At 38.8% G+C, this 21,867-nt stretch overlaps 2 protein-coding genes across 2 annotated transcripts in view; one reads left to right on the top strand and one right to left on the bottom strand.

Annotated features, from left to right (window-relative positions):
- exoc2 (exocyst complex component 2) overlaps positions 1–21,867 on the top strand; it is a 95,058-nt gene that overhangs the window by 7,280 nt on the left and 65,911 nt on the right. Inside the window, 1 exon segment of the mRNA XM_020938083.2 lies at positions 7,128–7,308. The gene's annotated coding sequence lies outside the window, so the exon portion shown is untranslated.
- On the bottom strand, positions 2,818–4,030 carry foxq1b (forkhead box Q1b). The gene has a single exon (XM_020938124.2). The coding sequence runs from the start codon at positions 3,949–3,951 to the stop codon at positions 3,106–3,108; it is 846 nt and encodes a 281-aa protein (XP_020793783.2). The 5' UTR covers positions 3,952–4,030; the 3' UTR covers positions 2,818–3,105.

Here is a 21,867-nt window from a genome sequence, read left to right as displayed (position 1 = left end):
GGCCACCTTTTCTGACCAAAGCACTTTAGATTAGATGCATGATAGTGCAATATAGACTCCTCTTCACCCGGTATTTCTTTGCAATACAATCATCATATATTTCTTAAATAAACTAATTATAAACAACGTGCGTTTGACGGCCTGCGAATTGCGAATAATAAAGTCAAATTATGAAATTGATTATTTAAATCTCACATCTCATATTATGCTATAGGCTTTATGTAAGCGCACTGCATGTGTCTTAAAACATAATTTCAAATACAGAGTTTCCACGACTAAAACTATTAGGGTAATCATAACAGAGCCTACGCCTGAAGGTATCGGGATAAAGTTAATTTTGTATTATTAATGATCAATTGTACGTGTGTTCATATTTTTAAATAGTGGGTTGTCTCACGGATTAAAAAAAAAAAATATATATATATTCATTTTTGTATATTTTTTTAATATTTATATTTATCACCCAGTGCCACACACATTCATTAACGAATACAATTGGGTGGCCTTTTATGCTGTAGGGCCTCTATTTTTAAGTCTCATATCTTCCCAGTGCTCACGTTAAAGTAACATCCAAAATAAAGCAAAAACATTGGGTTCAAATTTACACTGTATTTTCGTTTTGGTTTATACTGATGTAACACTGTAGCCTAGCCTAGTGCCCCGGTAATTTGTTTTGAATATTTTAGGATTTTTTTTTTTTAATATACATCTTCATTGTTGTATATGATTGGTTCAGAAAAGACGCGAATTCATTAATAACTATTCTAAAAATTGTTCTCTGTGGTCCTAATGTTTGTGAGTCTGTTGTCTTCAGTGACTTGTAATGTTACTGTTAGTCAGGAACAACAGATGGGAATTAGCCTGTCGTTAAAATCTGTAATATTATATTAATATGTACAGTCCCCTTTTCTAAATAAATAAATACACATTTCTAAATACATAAAATAATAATAATAATAATAATAATAAGCGAATTTATAAGCTATATTATTATATTAACTCCGTTCTGGTTCCGCCTATGGTTCACCTCCAGCCTGGATTGTCAAAACAATGCCCAACACAAATTACGCACAACAAAGGACGTGCAGATCAAATCATTTTCCCAGTACACACAGCGGTCCAGTGTGCAGGACCTGAACGGCCGACAAATTTCCTGCGACATCAAACCTCAGAGCCCCCCGCAGAGATCAGGATGCCGAGGTTTCAGCTTTGGCGCACACCCGAATCTTTGTTCCAGAGGAGCTTTGAAGAGGCTGCGCGTCTTACGCACAGATCTACATTTAGAAATCACTAGATATTACTGCTTTGCCGTCTGTGAGGCTTGTGTGGAGGTGAGAGGTTGTGTTTACGGTGGTACACTCGCAGCGAGAGGCCTTTAAAGGGTTCGTAGTTTCTACACTCCAAGTCAGACCCAGTATTCGCACTGTACCAAGACTCTCTTCCACCCACTGTTTTTAATTATAGGCACACATTGTTCTATTGACTGTTCCATTATACATTACATTATTGTTCACAAACTAGATTTTTTTTCATTTAGAAGCATATTTCTTTTTGTGATTAAACATATATTCCTTTTTGTAACAACACAATAATGAAAGCACAGACTATTTAAAACAACAGTATTATTCTTTATTGGTGTTAATAAACATGGTCGTTTAAAGAGGCACTAGTTGTTTCCTATGGACTTCTGCGTTGATACTGTGGGGGGCTGTCTCAGAGCGTGTGCAGCAGCCTTGGCTATCCTCGATGGAGGAGATGCGCTTTGCTCAGAGCTCATCTGAAAACACCCTGCAGGAGGCGTGCCCTGATGAGAGCGCGTTATAAGGCCACGTGACTGCTTCATAGACAGGTGTGCTGTTCCGGTCTTTCACCTGCAGGTTGCAGCATTGTCCCTGGAAAAACACCTCTCACCTGTCACCTGTCGCGCCTCTACAGCATCCTCGGCTTCGTTTGCAGCGGCCCTATCATTGCGCTATCGGAGGAACATGGAGCTACCGTACAGGCTGTTTAAACTGCGGAATATTTTGATGCATTTGGATGCATTTTCATCTATGTTTGTGAGGCCACAAATTCACCCAAAATATTGTAAATAAAATATTCAAATTTGACTAATCCATTTCACAAATCATCACCTCAGTTTTTCATACTTTCAGAGACAAAGCTGCGCGATACTGTCTCTCTTAAACTATAACTAAATGTCTTAAAACACTAACAAATGTTAGTCAGTCAAACACCAATGATTAGTTGACAAACTAGGAATTGTTTGTTTATATTATAATTATTATGAACGTTCTCAGACATCCAAGCAACTAATAAAGTAATAAATGAACTCAATCTCAACTTTAAATTACAAAGAAATGTTACTATAAATATATTATTATTATTATTATTATTATTACTATTACTATTACTATTACTATTACTATTACTATTACTATTACTATTACTTATTACTATTACTATTATTATTATTGTTGTTGTTGTTGTTGTTGTTAGACTATATCTACAGTAACAGCTTTATGAATAATCTCGATCTTTCCTGTAGTCTAAAATATGGTATTGTCTCAAAAGGTATAGGCCTATTACCAGGAGTATTTCTATTTTTAAACTCAAAATGATGTAGTTTATTTACAAAATAATTAGATTTTGTTTTGAAGTCTTCAACCAATACAGTAGTTCGGTGTTTATTTTTGTACAAGGCCTACTTAACTTATCCTTTACCTTTGCGCATTCTGCCTATACTTGACAGGTGTCATCCACCTGTCATCTCTAGCTCTTTGTTTTGTGTAGAAACAAAAACATCCAGAGCGCCTTTTTGCCCATTTAATTTTATTTATAAAAATACCATGCATGCATGAAACATTGAATTTCAAGAGTAAACAGACTTTGTCCATGCTTTTAGTGCGTTTAGCCACGTGACGTTTTCGCGGCTCAGTCAATATTTATTTTCATATATTTACAATTTTACACATACAGCAGGTCATACAAAACAAGCAAATATAAATAGGCGGATAAAGTTTTCAAACAACAGAAATGAACAATGAACCATGGACTCATTTACAGTACAAAGACTTGAAACGCCCAGTGCATCTTGGGTCAAAACAGTCATGAAAGCAGAGAGTCTATGTGGAAACTCCGCGTCTTGCTTGGCATCCTTGGCCCTGTCACTGTGTGATGGATATGTGTATGTCCCGGCTCCACAAACGGTTCTGACAGGTAGTTAAAGTTCAGAGCGCATGGCAGCACGTGAGGGGCTCCTGGGGGCCAATAGAGCCGTGCCCCGTAATTCCCAGCATCTGTCTCCTCCCTGCGCGTAAAGGGTTTGCTAAGGATGCTGTCAATAGCGAATGAGCTGGAGAACTTGACCCTGTCCTCTTGTTGTGCGCCAGGGAGGAGGATGCGCTTGGAGTCCTCTTCACTCATGTCCGGGGTTTCCTGCTCTTTGTTTGGCCTCTTGGCGATGCGCTTCCTCCTGCGTCTGAACACACCGTCCGCAAAAGTGTACTCGCTGTGCGGGTTGAGCATCCAGTAGTTGTCTTTCCCCCAGGGTCTGGAGGGGTCGCGGAGCACTTTGAGAAAGCAGTCATTGAGGGACAGGTTGTGGCGCACGGAGTTTCTCCAGCCTGTGTAGCTGCCGCGGAAGAAGGGAAACTTCTTCATCAGAAAGTCATTGATTTCAGCCAGAGTCAGGCGGCCGCTGGCGGACTCCCTGATGGCCATGGCGATCAGGGCAATGTAAGAGTACGGTGGCTTTGGTCTGCGCGTGTAGGGCTTGCCCTTACCGCCATCACCCACTTGACAGGTGACAGGTGCCGGGCTGTTGGCCACGCAGTCCCCGTCTGACCCCAGTTCATCTCCGGACAGTGGAGAGGGCACTCTTCCCTCCACGTCCAGAGACATCTCCATCGGTTTTTGTGCAAAGTGGTGTGCGGAGAAAACTTCAAGCTTCATTTCCCTCAAATAACAGAGACGGGATTTCCTAATGCAGATGAACAGGTGTCCCAGGAGAATGCGCGCTGTGCGAGCTTCAGTGTGCGTCTGTCTCTCGAGACACGCGCTTCGCCATAATATAACGCCTCACTAGGATCGGCCCACTCATGGGGGCGGGGCTTCACTGTTGTGAATCCATTGAGGCAAATGAGTGATAGTATATGTTTACAATTGGAGCTACCGTGACACGCAACTAAAGAAAAAAAAAACTGAGAGGTGAGGGAGGGCAGGTATGAGCTGTGTTTGTCTTTATAGCACGCTTTTATTAGACATGAAAGCCTGTGCTAACTCTTACATCTAAACCACAATAAACAACTTAGATTAGGACAAAATATGAATAATATGAATAAGCCATATTATTTCTAAACAAAATGTGTTTGTTTCAGGGTAGACAGAAAGATATGGTGAATGTTATGCGTATAAAGGCACAAAACATGTTTAATGTTATAATGCAGCATGCTCTTTTTTGAAGTGGAATCTTGGTTTTGATAAGGTGGAACGAGGAAGTAACGTAACACAAACGTCAATGAAAGAGTGTTTGGACGCTGTCCACATAGCGCAAATGAATGTCACGAAAGCTCGCAGGCTAAACAAGAGATTCCCCAAGAGGTCAATGCCAGTTCAAAAGGGAGAGGGCACCTGTGTACACATGCGCTCGGAACACCTTCTCAGAATGAAATGGATATATTATTGAGTATGTATGTCTCACATAGACATTTATGCTGTTACAGTAAAGGTGCACTATGTAACTTTCTGGTGTCTGCTTCATGGAGATTTAATTTATTTGTCTCGAAGCTTCCGTAATATGTAATTAAACTGATCTATCTTAATGGAGTGGCAGGTGAGGCCACTAGGTTAGATGTGTGGTGAGACAGTAGGAATTCAAGGTATTGTTGAGCAGGAAGAACACCTGTAATTAAATAAATGCAAGTTAGATATTTTTAATGCCATATAATATGAAACATTCCAAGTAATCACATTTCAGACCACACAAGCAGGTAGCCACAAATGGATCCTTCACCAGAAAAGTTAATACATCATTCTAACACTCTTATAAAATACTAATAAATCAACTCAATAGTTAGTGTTGCCCTTTAACATAAAGTTTGATCCCTGCTCCTATCAAATGTATGCTGCTGTTGTGTCCTTGGACATGACACGTCACCCTCCTTGTGTTACCTATGAATGTAATCATTCTTGGTAGTTGGGGGTGATGGCGCAGATTGGCAGCCTTACTTCTGTCGGTATGTCCAGGGCAGCTGCTGCAGTCGTGGCTCACCATCTCCAGGTGTGGACAGAATGAATGACATGTAAAACCCACTTTAGCATTTAAAAAGTTATATCAGTTTTAAAGTTACATAAATGAATAGTGTCATTTATCAGTAGTAATTGTAGACAATCTTCATTTACGTAAACAATAATCAAATGTAATCTTCACATTCCAACATTAAATAGCTTGGACTTGAGCCAATAATAATAATGAAATTGCCATGACTGTATTGCTGATTTGTAAGGGTGGGATCATTGCTTTCCAAAGATTAGAACAGTGTCCGCAACAGGGGTGAGTCAGTTCAACATCCCAGTAGTTCTGTGCGACTACCTGACACCCAAAACTGCTATTGTTTAATTATCACCTTACACTGATTAGAGACCAGTGTCGAACCAGGATGATTCAGTGTGAAGATGTGAGAAAGTGTGAGGCTTTCAAGGCTACCTGGGTTAATTATGTGTTTGTACCTGTTACATGTGTCTAACTAGAGTACAAAGATGAGTCATTTGAACAAATCTGGAGAATGTGTCTGTGACTTTGAAATATAATTATCTCATTGTCATGGCCCCTGTCAACTTGAGTGATATACGAGCAAATTAAGCATTCTGATGGCAAAACAAAACGGTTTGCTGATTTTTCCACTGTTTTCACAGCTATCCATCAGAGGTGCTGACTCTTTGTTGTGATGATGTTTATGGGGACGTCACCTCTTAAGATAATAATGTGGCACAGTAATAAATTTCCATTTTGTGAACACTTATGTAATTGTACAATATTTTGTTAGCAGCATTAGAAAGTCAACAGTCGTGATTGAACCAACATTGTACTCAAAGGTCAATGATTTTATTTTTAATCAGTACTGACCAAACTAAAATACAATTACTATTCATTAATCATGCTATTAATTTATATAACTTAATAATTTATTTAACTTTTTCAAACACTACAGTAGGCTTTACATGTCATTATTCATTCACTCCACACCTTGGGATGCTAAGTCACCACTGAATCACTACTGATCATTATGTGACGATATGTACATTTTATATAGCAATATTCATCTCAATAAAAGACACAAATCCCTAACTTGTATGTTAAACTGCAGTGCCAGTGATCAAATGATTTGACAAACTTTCATGTTCTCAGGGAATGAAAAGCCAAATGCTTTTATTCAAACCTCAGGCGGCCAACTGCTGCGATCCTCAGACTCCAGAGCTGAGCAGAAAGCAGCAGTATCATTACCACACCACCATGACACTGGTACAACACACAAAGAGGATTTTTACATCTTGGCTGGCTCTGGGTGTTCCACTGTGCATTTCACGATAGGCCTGTATTTGATTTCAGCTCCGCTGCCAAAACGGGCACCATGCACCTGTGCACCGTGAATGGCAGCACACCTGTTTAGTTTTAACTCTCCACAATTCCAAATCAACAAAAAGTCAATTTCCCACAGTGATCAGTTGAGTAACGCATATATTCACCTCTAAGAAATTTAAAGTACATTGATTATTAATACATTGTTATTTTAGAAGGTTTATAGCTTCAGGGTCTATGAAGATGTTCGTCACTGTTGGTAAGTGTAAGATTGGCTTATATAACCTATTATTGAGTGTCTATTCTAATCTGCTGCTGTTTGTTCTGCGTACCTGTTAAGATTTAAAGTAGTCACCCTAAGCTTGGTTGAGATCTCCTTTAAGTGCTGACACGAGTGGAATTTGAGTCATGCAAATTTTGGTGAATCCTTAACTGCTCCAAAAATAGCCACACCTCCTCAGTGGTCTGTGCTCACACGCTAACCCTGGTCTTGCATGTCTGTGGATGACTTCGTACCTGTATCTCATCTTTGTTTTGCTTTTCTTCTCAGTGAGTGAAGGGTGTCCAGCCCTCATGGCTCTGTGTAAACAAAAGAAGTGTAGGCTGTGTGTGCCTCAGCCAAGAGGAGCGGCAACAAGAGGCGCTGCGTTGCTAACATTCCCAGAATTCCCTGCTGCAGATTGAAGCAATGACAGGAGCTGATAGTAGACATGCTTCATTTGGACTCAAAGGTAGGAGCTGCAAAGTGTCAAGCAACAAACACAGACATACCACATTTATTTAGCTCATTCCCAGATGTGGGTTGTACTCACATTTACTAGAGTATTTTTTTGATCCCCAGTGTAACAAAAGCTTTATTTTGACCAAATTTAATGATTTGAACAATTTTTTTTCTTCAGTGCTCCTTCAGATATGATTTTTTTTTCATTTTGTAGTCTATCCATTGACATTATTTTTGTCCTTCCAGTTACATTAACTTCAAATTACGTCCAGACAGTTACTCTTCAGTAACAGTTACTAGTAGTTTCCTGAAATACTTTATAATAATATTACCTTCTTTGTGCTTATACTTGAGTAAAAGTAGTTTGAAGTAACGTTACTGTTACTCGAGTACAATTTTCCTGTCAGTGCAGTGGAGTTAGCACAGGTAGGTGTTTTTGTGTCTGCCATTTGAGATGCAAAAGATGCTGTCGCTTTGGCAAAATAGATGTTGAACACATTCCATCTAGTTTATTATTGAGCTGTGATGACTGTAATTACCTGACAATGCTGCCCACTAAATGTTTGTAGTTTGTTTTGTTGTGTGTCTTTTGTATCATCCCTTTGTGTTGTGGAAGATAAATGGTGAGAGGGAAGGAGCCCATGTAATCATAGGTGCACCTGAACATAGAGCATTCACAACAACAACAATAACAACACCCTTGCTCCAAACAAACCAAGCATTTTTATGTTTCATGTGTCCATCATTTACTTCAGTATAGTTGATTCCTACTGACTTTAATATGACTTTCATAATGTCATGAAAAACGTGGAAACATGACATACTCTTTACATAGTTTTATCACAGTGGTTTGAGTGGTGTGAATCTCCTTCCTGTGTGTTTGTATGTTAATATATGTGAAATCTGATTTTCATTTTGAAAGCTGCATATCCTGAAGTCAGTTGGCTGCAGTACATTGCTATTTTGGGCTCTGTTGCATTCTTACCTGAGGTGCTCACTCAGTGCCAGACCAACAGGAGAAAAAATAGACACACATACATAAACGGAGCCAGCAGAGGTATAATTAAAGTTATTAAGTGTAGAGGTGAAGCACGGGTGAAGCACGGGTGAAGGCAGCCTGGCACTGCCAGGACTGGAGCACTTGTGATGTCATTATAGGTCCCCCTCTCCCTTTATGTCTAATACAGTAATAGGTTTACGCTGATAATGATGTGTGCATATGAGGAGTGACTGCTCCAAACAAAACATTTTCATTTTCCTAACACCATCTTGTTGTAAGTGAAGATTATTAAAATTATTGTATATGTGACATTTACTCAACAATATGTTTTATCTACATGTTTGTGGATGTTGCATGCTTTGTTACATGTGTTGACCTGCAGTGAATTTGAAGTCATGCCTTTTTACTCCCCTCTAATTGTATTTCAATACCTGTACTGAATGCGAATTTAACTTCTAACATAACATAGTTTTATCGTCCTGTGTCTTGACACGCGTTTGCATGTGAAGCTGTACAGTGTGGATATGGGAGAATAGAAGTAATGATTGATCTGAGCCATAGACACCTCGTGTTATCAGTGCTGCTGATAGCGCCTACCTCCATTGAGCAGTGCTGTAGGCTGTTTTTGTGTAAGCATAAACATAAGGCCAAATCAGTACCTGCACTGCACTGTTTACCTGGCAGCCGTTCAGCCCCTTTCTGTCTAAACTTGAAATAGGATCCAAACACTCTACTCACGCATAGTGGTTTGCACGAGATGCCTTGCCTGCCTCTCAACCTACCGCAAGGCTCCGCGCAGTGCTATTTTTGCACCGTCTGAACCCCGGCTACCACTCCTTCTCCTTTGATTGAGAGGTGGAACATCTCGCCTGGGGGACTTTAATGCGAACATCGTGCTAAGTTTGAGCTGTTACCATGGAGTCATCCCAAAGACAAACACAACAAACAATTTGCTGATTGATAACATTAGTCTGTGGGCTATATTTAGATCCCCATTTTCTCACAACTATGCATTACATCAAATAACAGTTTTCAAAAAACGTTCCCAGTATTACATTTTATGGACTTAATAGACAGCATATATTCAATCAAATGACATTTATTACATTTCATATTGCCAAAGCCTAGCACACTGCACACAGCATTACAGTCACTTCGCCATGGTGACTAATCATTATTTAAGCTTGTTTTTATCATTTTATGAGCTCACATTCATTTCTCTATTTTAATTAGAAGCTGTGTGATTTGAGAGCTATAACATATAATGTTTCCAGTCTAAAAGCGTCTAAGAGTAATAAGCTGTTGTCATGTCATTTGATTTCCTTGATTTTGGAGACACTTTATTTTAAGTTGTCTTCCTGGCAACAAAACCTTTGTGTCTTTGTAATCTCTGTATATATTTAAAAGTGCACCATGTGGAGCATACACCTCTTGTCTTGTTTGTGTCCATGAAGGTGTTATTATTTTGCCTAAATATTCCCTATTATTGATTTTGTAAATTGATTGTATTATTATTTTTATTGTTTTATTATTGTTAAAAAAAAAAACAACTTGAAAAGCATGCATCCTGTGAGTGGTTGCTTCTCTACAGATCTGTCACCTGGGCTGATGGCCTCACCTTCTTTTTTCTATAAAAAGTGATATGTTTAATGCTTTACTGCACATTTCAGGCAAAGCAATAACATCTCTATAGAGAAAAGCAGGTGGGAGACCCTCCGCCAGAAAATGTACACAGTGTACCTTAAAGGTATTAGTAAGGTAAGATTATATTTGGTTATGCGTTGTTGCATTGTCTGCTAATAGACTCTTACATAAACAGACAAAGTGTCATTATTATTTATGTATGCTGTTATTTTAAATGCATAATACTTGATAAACTAGCTGACTTATCTTTATCCAAATTTCTCTTGCAGTTTTAAGAACTTCTTCTACTTTCTCTATATCCAGAAGTCCCCTCCTCTGCTCATTTTAAATGTGTTTCCTTTGCTTAGGGGCAGATGTTACTGTTTGTGGAAGAAGCTATTAGATATTGATCTGCTGATAATTTAAAGTGAACATGATTAAGAATCGGAAGTGTGATTGGAAATAAGCTCTAATGTCCCAGCTGCTGTGGCTCTGCTCCAGCATTGATCCATTAAACAAACAACGCATTAAAGCCCAGTGCACTGTAAACCTTTTTTCTCCACACCTATCATTATATTTAAGTTTAAATCATATTCAATATTTCTGATATAATTCTTCAAAAGCTTCAAAAGAATTGCTCTGTGAATAACCCAGACAAGGCATTATTGTAGGATTATGAACAGGCAGCAATATTCAATATTTTATTTTTACCAGGGCGCAAGTCCTCATGGTTGATGGATAATGATTGAATAATAATACTCAACAGTAAGTCATAATACTTATGGGCCTGAAGTCCTTTTTGTTTTCTGACCAAAGAGCACTTGAGGATAGCCCTTATGGCAGTTACTGGTCTGAGTCCTTTGTGCGCTTTCGCTCTTGTTTTCAGTTACATCAGATCTGGGTAAATGGACTTGTGTGCACCCAGATGCACTGCCCAGGGAGCAGGTCATCCCCACAGCCAGGTGCGAAGCTAACAGAGCATTTTGTAACAAAATGATCCAAGGCAGTTGACCTTTGTCTTTCAGACAAGTGTCTCTGCTTTTCCTTCTCTCTAATTGAACTTTCTCTGAAAGGCGTTGTGAGAAAACAGGCGGTAACTATTTCTTCAGCTACACACCTGATCAGGCATCTATCCAAACAAAGGTCTTGAACCCAGCCCTTGCGTGCCTCTCCTACCCAGACATCTGATTAATTATAGTGTGGCCGTTAAGGCAAAGAAAAACTAGCTGATGAAAAGTCAGCGAGTCTGCAGGCTCAACCTGCCCCAACAGCATCATGCGTGTTAGCTTGTAAAAGTGGAGCCCCGCCCCCTCCCCCTCTGCTCCCCCTCCCCCGCCTGTGCTCCGGGCCCATTCGTGCAGACGAGGTAAAACATCTCTGCTGCAGGTGGGCCCGGGTGCTCAGGTGGATAATATCACTGTTACTATAGACAGTGTTTGGGTTAGCTCAAAACACTTTTCACAGCAGCAGCAGCAGCAGCAAAACAAAGTGCTTTGCAGTGCGTGATAAAGAGGGAGCTGCTCCCTACAAATTAACCTGTGGAAACACTTTGGCCTGTCACGAAACACATACAAAATGCCAGTTCCGCCTCTCCTTAGTTTACACGATATTCCTCCAGGAGGAAGGAGTCATTTTATTAGATTTGCAGAGATTAGCAGATTTGCCTATATGTAATCCATCAAACGACTGATATTAATCCAAAAACATGTGGAATAAAACCTTTAATGACATATGCAAATAGCATCCTTATGTTCATCCTTGGAGTCACTCTGTTTCTAATCTGCATACTGTTTATGCAGTACACTTTATAAATTGTCTTCCTTTAAACACAAGTGGAATAAAGAGCTTGAATATGCTCAGGGCCAAAGCTGAGATGGCTTCCATAAACAGATCACCCAGGTGGTCCATGTGAGAGAGGGGGACCACTGCTGCTAACAGCCCAGCTTCTGTCATCATAAAACTAGAAGTCATCATCTTTAGAGCTGCTGGGGTCTGGGTACAATAGTAGTAGTGTAATGTCTTTGTAGTCTAATGTAAATGAATTAGGTCCCTTTAGGGATCTTTACTATATTTTTATTTTTAAAGTGGAGATAAGATAGACTTTTCTACTCGTGGGGGGGGGGCAAACTTTTACTTTTTCTATGAGCGCTTTTAAAACAATGACATCTTATTTTATTTTATTATTATTATTTTATTAACTCAGCCTGATGCATTTAACCTCCCATCATCCCTCACACTCCTACACTGACTTGGCAGTATGTCTCTTGTTTACATTACTGAGTTTATATTGTAAGTTATTCAAGTCCGTGCCACACCAAAACGGCCAATTTTCCTTGACGAAAAACACATTCCTTACACCTACCTGCACACGTCAAATCTCTTGTTTTCAAACCAGGTGAGGGATCAAACTAACAATACCAGACGCCTCTTTTCTTTACAACATGTTTAGATAGCTTTTACATAACTTTGGTGAGTTTTTATGGTGGTCAGATGGTGAAGACATTGACCCGATGTGGGGGCTGCACCTCCAGTATCTTATCACTTGCAAGTAAGTTATTCTTAAGTGTGTCTGTATGTTGATGGTTTATGTACAGTGTGTTTGACTGATCATCTGTCATAGGACATTTACACAACATGCCCAAACCTACTTGTGCCATTAGCTGCATGCCTCTGTTTGTCTGCACAAGGATTAGCATGAAATATGAGGAAACAGTGACTGACAGAGACTGTGAGGGTAGTCCTAGTGTTTCACAACGCTCCGTAGTGTCAGGTAATCACCGTGAGTCACAGTTGAGTGTGTGCCATCGCGTGTGTGCCGAGCTCTGGGGGTTATGTGTGTATGAAGGCGTGCTAATGAAAACGGGTTCTTCTCAAATGTTGTTTTGACACATATCAGTAGCACCCGGTATCACCAGATACAGGGGGTTCCCTTCGTCAACACAAACTTTTCTTCCTTTGCGTTATTTATTTAGTCCGTGTTTTGGATTGGGATTCAGTCTGATGATTCACTTCTCAGTTAGACAACATGGATATTTGTCTGTGGTTCATATACTGCACAAGATTCTGTTTTTGTTTTTAGTGCACATGCTAAGTCGGTGACGGCAGCTCTAAAAATAACAGCAAACCCATAATTATGGCTTTACACTAAAGCCCCCATCTCTTCCACTCCCTCCCTGTTCCCTGTTTAGCACCTGCACTGCTTTACAATGTGGCTGTCTGCAGCTGTATGCTCCCTGATTTATTTGGTGGCTCAACTAAGTCAAATGGTAATTGATTGTTCAAGTGTCTTTTACCTGGAATAGGGTTGGACGACCTAATGCCATTGAATAGATATGTTTGTTGGTTTTAGTGATGTAAATGGTGCACCTCAGAGCAGATAAAGCCACTTCTTTCTTCATTTGTACACTCCTCTTTGGCCAGGGGTTGCTATAATAAACCACTTGAATCATATGTTGATTTGGGAGATTTTTGCCCTTTTTACTGAGAGATATAATTTGCAAAGGTTGAAAAGGCATTCTTATGGTGATGTGACTGCTGCGATATGAGTAAATAAAGATTAAAATAAATAACACAGGAAGTTGGTGATGTGAAAGAACTGAAGTGGTCAAACCTCTGGTGATACAGTTTTCCTGAATAGATTATGAAATTATTTGAATAATAGTTATTATTTTTCTTTTTCTTTAACAGTATAATAATGCTTAAAGGTGCAGGATGTAGTTTAGTGGTAGAGGTGAGAGTCTGTCACCTGCATGGAATAGTTTTTAGTCTGCCTTGAATGTTTCCAAATCTCCATTTCTTTTTTATTCAATTACACCTGTTTTTCCTGACAAAACATACATGATGTGATGCAGTCACCTGCTTGTCTCTATGGAGATTTATACCATTTTGTACAGTATTTTGCGCAGATTTAAACTTTCAATGCAGTGATTTTAAAAAAAAGGTAATTTATTTATTTTTGTTTACTCAAACTACACATGAGTTAAAAATAAATTCTCAGCCTTTTCATTAGGCCTCAGATAATAAAAATACTTTTTTATTTTTCAGTCTGGTTAAAAAATGTAGTAGAGTAGAAAGTACAGATACCTGCTCTCAAATGTAGTGAAGTAAATGTAAGAAGTTCAATTTTTTTTAAAGTACAGATACCTAAAATGTATACTTAAGTACTTTACTACTTTTACTTTTTTTTTTTTTACATTCCACCACTCTTCATACACTATATTCATACACTGACAAGAAGGCTGAAGTGTTTTGTCTGAAGTCACAACAACACCATCAGCGTTTTGACCTTTATTTTTCTTGTTGATGGATCACAGTGTATGTAAAATCTACATAGTCTATTGTGCTTTATCTATTATGCTTTACCTTTGCCAACTACCATTACATTTAATAAAACATCATAGCTTTGTATATACCCCGGTATTAGATGAAAGTGAGCGTTTGATGTATTTTAGACAGTTAAACCCACTGCACAATAGCAACCAAATGGGAAACAGCATCAATGCAACAGATGTGGTTAGGCAAAGCAAATGTTATTAGTTGAACAAAACTGCTGATTTGTTTAAAAGTTCAAAGTTACCCAATATGTACTTCACATGTTACGTAGGTCAACTTTTTCCATAACACGTAATAAGCTAAACAAGTCTTTCTAACTATTTACGTCAGCACCTATGTCAACAGTCCAAAATTAGCAGGTCTTCTCCGGAATGCAAAAAGGCATGACAGGCTGTTGTGATGTCAAGAGAAGCTTCATTACTCTATTACGCATAAAGAACAACACTTTGAATTTTTATGTTGGCGGAGATCTCTGGAGCCATAGCCATTACGAACAATGACGAGGTTATTTATAGCAATCATATTATGTTTGTATGCAAGGTGTGGCACACTAAGGATATATTGTCACCTTACTGAATTCCACTGTTGAGAGCTTTAGGGCATGTCCACACAAACACATCTTAAGACGCAAAGCTCTAGAACAATCTGTAAATGTCAACCCCATAGCCATTGTATTAATTGTGTTTATGGAATCAATGTGGTGGAACTTGTTGATGGGTTCACAGTGCACTGTCAATCAAAATAACTTAAGCCAGTGGAGAGTGACTCAGCAGACTGCGGTTACCTTCCACTGTTATACAAACAATGATATTTCTACACTGAGAACTATCGAAGGCTGGACCGCGCACTGTTTTAAATAACCGGTAGGCCTGTGGTGTAACAATTTGATATACTAAAATACATCTTAAAGGGCCAATATTATGTCATATATATTATAGGACATATTATACTGTTTTCTGATCTATGTTATAATGTTGTTTCTTCATCAAAAACATACCTGGAGTTGTGTTTTGTTTCATTCACACAAACACAAACACAAACCTTGCATATTTAGGCTGAGTTCCTACTCTCAAATGGAAAACACTCCATTCGTTCCACCAAAACACAACTCCAGGTATGATTTTGAGGAAGAAAGAAGATTATGACATGGTTCAAAGCTCAAAAGAGTTAATTTTGTATACTATAGGACCTTTAAAAAATTATACTAAGTTACCACTATTTATTAATTCTATGGTAATCTATGTGCAATACTGCATATACCTTTATTCTGATTGCAATATTGTAATAGCCCTAAACATCAAAAAACAATTAAAAATTTTTAAAGTTATGTTATAACCAGTTACACACATTAAATACTACTGACATGATGATATATGTCTAATGTTTAATGCAGTGTGTTGACTGTTTAAATAAGATATACTGTATTATATTAACCTTTGTACACATTGGCCCCTATGCTGTGAGAGTTTGTCTGGTAAGTCTCTTCAACCAGACATAACTGATCATATCTGATTTGTCCTTATGAAGTTATCTTATGAGAGAATCAAATATTTGTCTTCTTCTGGTTGGTTTATGTGTTCAACATTTAAAACATGGGTGACTTTCTCAGTATGAATAAGGCCTGTATGTGAATCTATAACACATCTCTTTTGGAAGTTACACTGATGTGCTTAAAAGACCACACACATTTTACACCAAGGAACAGATAAGGCCTGTTGTGTTTCTAAATTGGATTTTCCCAAATTCAGCTAATGTGGGTGTTAATGTCAGAGGAGCCAAAAAAAGAGTCCCTTGGCTAGAAGACAAAGTGGTTAAAAATATAGATACATGTTTAAAAATATATCTCAAGCTATAGTAGTATAAACATTTTTTTAATTAAATAAATACATTTTGTGTATTAGTAAAATATTTAATGTGTACTAGGGCTGATGTGATATTTGTTCCTTCAGTCATGTTTTTCACAAAGTGCACAAACTGATCAAAGCTGAGGTTAAGATCAGAGGAAAATACCATAAAATCCTGGAATAAAAAGATAGTATTGACAAAGCCTCCAGCCTCAGATGTTACAGTGAAGAAATAAACATGAGGTCTAACAGTTGTATCTCCAGCTCCTCTCACCTCTCCACTACTCCTTCAGAGTCTCTATCTGCTCTCATCTGTGCTCTGTTTGTGCTCTGCTTTTATCAGCATGCCACAATAACGTGCTAGTCTATGTGGGCATCTGCTTGGCCTTTGTGGTGCTGGCACGCTCCAGGACACTCCTGAAGTTACGCTCAGGCCATAGGAAACAATAAGAGGCTCTGGAGAGCAGGGGGTGAGGCTCTGGTGAAGTTCTGGTGAGACTCTAATGAAGCTCTGGTGAGGCAGGGGGTGAGTCTGAGGCTCTAGTGAGGCAGGGAGTGAGGCTCTGGTCAGGCTCTGGTGAGGCTCTGGTGAGACAGGGGTTGAGGCTCTGGTGTGTCTCTGGTGAGGCTCTGGTCAGGCTCTGGTGAGGCTCTGGTCAGGCTCTGGTCAGGCTCTGGTGAGGCAGGGAGTGAGACTCTGGTGAGGCAGGGGGTGAGGCTCTGGTGAGGCTCAGGTGCGGCTCTGGTGTGTCTCTGGTGAGGCTCTGGTGTGGCTCTGGTGAGGCAGGGGGTGTGGCGGGTGGAGCAGAGAGCATATGACATTGCACTTTTCTACTCTGATTATGTGCAATTAGTCACTAATCTGTCCACACAATTACACACAGTATAGTAATATAAAGAAGTAAAAGAAGTACTGTATACATACTCTACAATAAAAAAAAAAGTTAAAAACAAGATTTTAAAAAATAGCAGATTTGTTACCTTTGCAAAAGAAATGTTCATATGAACTGCTCTTCACTGACCATGATAATGTTTGTCCATAGGGACACATTTGTAAAGAAATGTTTTAGGACAACTTAATAGTGATAGTGATTGAATAAAACACAGCGTTTACCAGATGAAACCTGATAAGCAGAGGAAAAAATGTAATATACGTCACAGCCAAACACCAGTGTTATGTTATTGGTGTTGCCATGTTCAACTATTACTAAACCAAGAGGCTTGTTACTACAAAAATGATGCTTTAATATGAAACTATCTATAACTGAAACAATCTATAACTGATAGGTTTGAATGTCATGTGTGATGTTTGTTTATAAAGCCACACATTTCTGATGAATCCAGCCTGTTATAAATATATTATTTATCTAACAAAGTCCTTTTAGTCTGGTTCTAACGATTACCAAAAAGCCCCAAAGTGCATCAAAGCTCAGATAAAAGAAACAAAAAAAAAACAAAAAAAGAAAAAAACATTTTTGCATGAGAAAGATTTTGTCTCAAAGGGCAAAAGAATTCCACCACTAACATGAAGTGTAGATGTGTGAAAGCATTGCGTGCATATCTAAAACTCTCACAAGCTTATCACCAACTTAAGTCAGATTTCATCATAGCAGTGTGGTATCAGTGCAAACCAACAACGTGTTGACATTTAGTTTAAAAAGTAACTCTTTCTATAGGACTGTTCAGTTCTTTTAATTATATTTACATGATAACAATATACCAGGGTATTATGAACACTTTAGTATTTCTCATGGGACCTACATAAAGTACATTTTAAGCTGAAGCATATACTCTTTGGTTGTTTAATTATCAAAAGCATTTTTTTGTAATACAAATCCAAACATCATATTTACTTTTGTATATACGTGTACAATATGCGAAAGAGGGTGTAGTCATCACAGGGCGGTTGCAGATCTTCTTTTGTCAAACCCACTATTGTTTTTATTGTTTATTTTCTTTTGAAGGTTTCAAAAGAAACAAACCCAGAAATAAAACATTATATTCTATAATGGTTTTGTAAAGCTGTAAACCAAAATGAAACCAACAATTGTCAATTGTCCTATCTTACCAGCTTTGGAAAAAAAAAACATGTTTTGCTTATGTTCAGAAGTGATTATAAGTTACATAAAAATCAAATATTCAGTATTTCAAAGACAGCAGGCTGCTGCGGCACACAGGTGCGTGCGAGTCTGTTCCACTTGATTTAATGAGCGGTGCTGCAGATCAGATAAGCTCTATCAGATCAGGGCCCCCGTCCTTCTGTATAAACAGCCTAGATAATCTATGTGAGTGTGTGTCTTACAGTACTGGCCTGGGATATGTGGCTGCATGTTTATATAGAGAAGCTGATCTCCCAAACATCATGATCATAAATTCAACATGGAGCCCCAGTGTGAGTGACAGACCCGTGGAGACTCACCTGTGCGTCTCCCAGGTGTGATCCTCCACATGTGTACAGCTGCATATTCCACATACTTGGACCATATGTTCTGAAAGCATGTGTTAATCCTGGAGGCGTCTGTACTCATGTTCTCCTCAGGTGCAAATCCTCGTGGGCTTTTCACTCAAGCACACAGCCCTCCAGAACATTACACAAGTGTCTGGTACATGCAACGTCATGTCAATTAGACAGGGGTTTGCACTTACACACTTGACATGATTTGGTCCAAGCTTGAGCCCATGTTTGGTCCTGTTCTAGTCTTACTTCGGTTCTAGTCGAGGTCAGGTTTAGTTCCAGGTTTAGCCCCAGTTTAGTCTCAGTTTTGATATGGTCTTTGTGCAAATGAGCACCTTAAGCACTGGCAACATTGTAGTTGTGCTAAGAGACAGATCTTATTTTCAGGTGGAGTGTTACAGAACAGTGGTCTAGCTTAATATGACTTGAAGTGTTCAAGATTTCTGAAAGGCCTCTGACAGCAGTTTTGAGTGAAATGGGCAGGATGATTATGATGATTAGGTAAGAATTGGAAGCCATAACATAAACCTGACTATCTTAGTCGATGTGTCGACTATTTATAAACCAGCATCTATCATAGGGCTGTGTAATTAATCAAATTTGAATATAGCTCCAGATTCAAACATCTCTAATCATCATCGATCAACTTGTGTTTTTTTTAATCGGGAGGTCCACAGCCTATCCTCTGTCAGTAAAAGTGTGTGGTTTGAGTAGAGATTTAGAGTAGGAAGAAGAAATTTGACATATTTTGTGTGTCTTGTTTATGTTCAAGATGGTGATATTGAAAGCCTGTGTAACTTTTCTGGTGGACGGTTCGCCACCTGCTTGTCTTCAGATGTGAGATATTCATGTTTTGTCTTGATTATTCCACAGTATGGAAATAAACTTGGTAATCACAATGGAGACAGGTTAATTAAGAATAGGGCAAAGAAATAACACCTCCATGGAGACATGCAAATATTGGACCTTCCACCTTAGAAGTTGCATCGTTCACCTCTAAATAATGCAAAATAACATCAAATTTAAATCGCGATCAAGAAATATAAGAAAAACATTTGTTACATTTTAATCAGATTGCCTAGCCCTAATCTAACAGACATGCTGTTTAGGAATCCCGACATGTTGCATATTTTATTAAACAAAAGATTTCTCACTGCTCCCTTATCGTCCTGGATCAGTTTTTACACGCGTCACACTTCAACACTGGCAGCAGGTCCCTGAGAATAACAGGCCGAGGCTAGAACCAGACATTCCACTGTCCTGTCCACCTGCAGCACCTGTCTGCAACCCTGAGACACATGACATACTCAACTCCTCTCTCTCTTTCTCTCTCTCTCTCTCTCTCTCTGTCTTTCTCTCTTTTTCTCTCTCAGTCACTCCCTCCGTCGCTCCCTCACTCCATCACTCTCCCTCTCCCTCTCTTTCTCTGTCTCTCAGGCTTTAGGGTTAGGCTGGTCCCTCATACGAAGCCCCTCTCACCCCCTCCACTCAGCCTGTTGTTGTAGCTGGGCATTCAGACAAGACTTAAAACTTGACATGTTCCAACCAGTACATATATTTAGCCAGTAGGCATGTCACAGTAACACATTTTGAAGTGTGATATATTTCCCAAGTTAAATATAGATGATAAATGGTAATACTGAGACTAATTTATGCCACTGACACAAACCCAAGAGCAGATTTGTACCACATAAAGTGCTTAGGTTTCAGTGTAGAAGTATGTAATAAAACCTTGTACAGCTCAAATCATATCATATGGCCAAACAATCCCCAGTAGTACAAAAAAAGTCCACACAATAAATATATATAAAAAAAACTATAAATGAATAATAATTTGTTCTTGTTTGTTGCAGGGTAAAATAGGTCAAATAAAATATATAAAGGAGGCAAGGCAAGGCAAGTTTATTTGTATAGCACAATTCGTACACAAAGTAACTCAAAGTGCTTTACAGAATAAGAAATACATTAAAATCACAATAAAAATAATAAAATAAAATACATTAAAATCATAATAAAAAGGAGGGAGGTAATTGCTTGTCTCCATGGAGATGTACTTGCTTTGCCAAGAATGTTTCACAGTATGGCATTAAACTATCTTGCAGGTGTTTTTATTGCGCATTTGCTTCTTCAAATTCCTGACATAGATCTGTAACTTGGGTTAATTGCGGCACAAGCTTGTCTACATAGAGATAGATTCTTTTAATGCCATCCTGTGAGACATTCCAGGCAAAGCAGAACAGCAAAACATCTCCATGGAAACAAGCAAGTGTTGTTTCATAGTACATCTTTAAGATAAATATAGGCCCAATTAACCAAAACACAATTATAACTTGTTAAAAATACCTTTGAATTAGGGATGCACTGATACCGATACCTAATATCATCTAATACCAGAGCAAAGTATATAGTAAAAATGATCCAAATGTGTTTTGTAACTATAGAACAACTTTGTAAAAATACAAGTTTAATATTATGGTGTTTTAGGTCAACATTGTTCACGAAAGCATCGACTGAACTGATATCTTGGAAGCCTATCCGATTCACCAAAATGTTCAATATCAGTGCTGATATCCGATACCAGGATCATATCAGTGCATTCCTACCTTAACAAACAGGACCATAAAAACCTACACTGTATCTTACCCAGTTTTGTTCTAATTGAGCTAATAGAAAAACACATCACAGTATTTACGGTCTTTTGTGTCCTAAAGAGAAGATTATCTGTTGAAGATTAAGGAACCTGGAGAGCACCTGCCAAAATACAGCGTGGGCCTTAGCTGTATGCGAGTGCGTTTTGTTGTTAGCGTACAGATCAATGATAAGATAAGGGCGATGTAAGCAGAGCCATGGTGGTATCAGGCAGGTCGCACGCCAACTCTCTGCACACCTCCACCTTCTGCTACTTTGCGTGTTCATTTGAACCATGTTACCGCGGTGATGTATGCCTCAGCTCTGTGTGCGTGTAGCATGAGAAACACAGCGGGGAGGTGCTTGGTCGCTCCGAGAGGCAGAGGGAGGGAGCCAAGCTGTGATAACAAACTGCATTTACTTCAGAAATACTGAGTGAACCGCTTCATTTGACCAGATTCAGCAGCAAAGGATTTATCATTTTAATCTGTTACAACATGATGGAAGCCAGGCCTAGCCCTCCACTGCATGTTATCTGCTCATCTGCACTTTGCACTCTGCATGACCAACCCATCTTTTACCTTCAAATTTAATGCAAATACTGTAGTCTATGTAGTATTTATTGTTTTTATCAAAGAGTAGAAGTCACAAAACACTTCTCACACTTTCAAGAGTGTATAGATTGGG

The sequence above is a fragment of the Boleophthalmus pectinirostris genome, unplaced genomic scaffold (genome assembly GCF_026225935.1).
Source record: "Boleophthalmus pectinirostris isolate CB_2022bp ecotype Guang Dong unplaced genomic scaffold, ASM2622593v1 HiC_scaffold_7, whole genome shotgun sequence".
In the NCBI taxonomy this organism is placed as follows: Eukaryota; Metazoa; Chordata; class Actinopteri; order Gobiiformes; family Gobiidae; genus Boleophthalmus; species Boleophthalmus pectinirostris.
The sequence above is the reverse complement of the archived record's forward strand: the minus strand, read 5'-3'. Positions and strand labels throughout refer to the sequence as shown.

Excerpts from the sequence above, each read along its gene's own strand:
- foxq1b (XM_020938124.2), bottom strand. The coding sequence starts at position 3,951 with ATGAAGCTTGAAGTTTTCTCCGCACACCACTTTGCACAAAAACCGATG.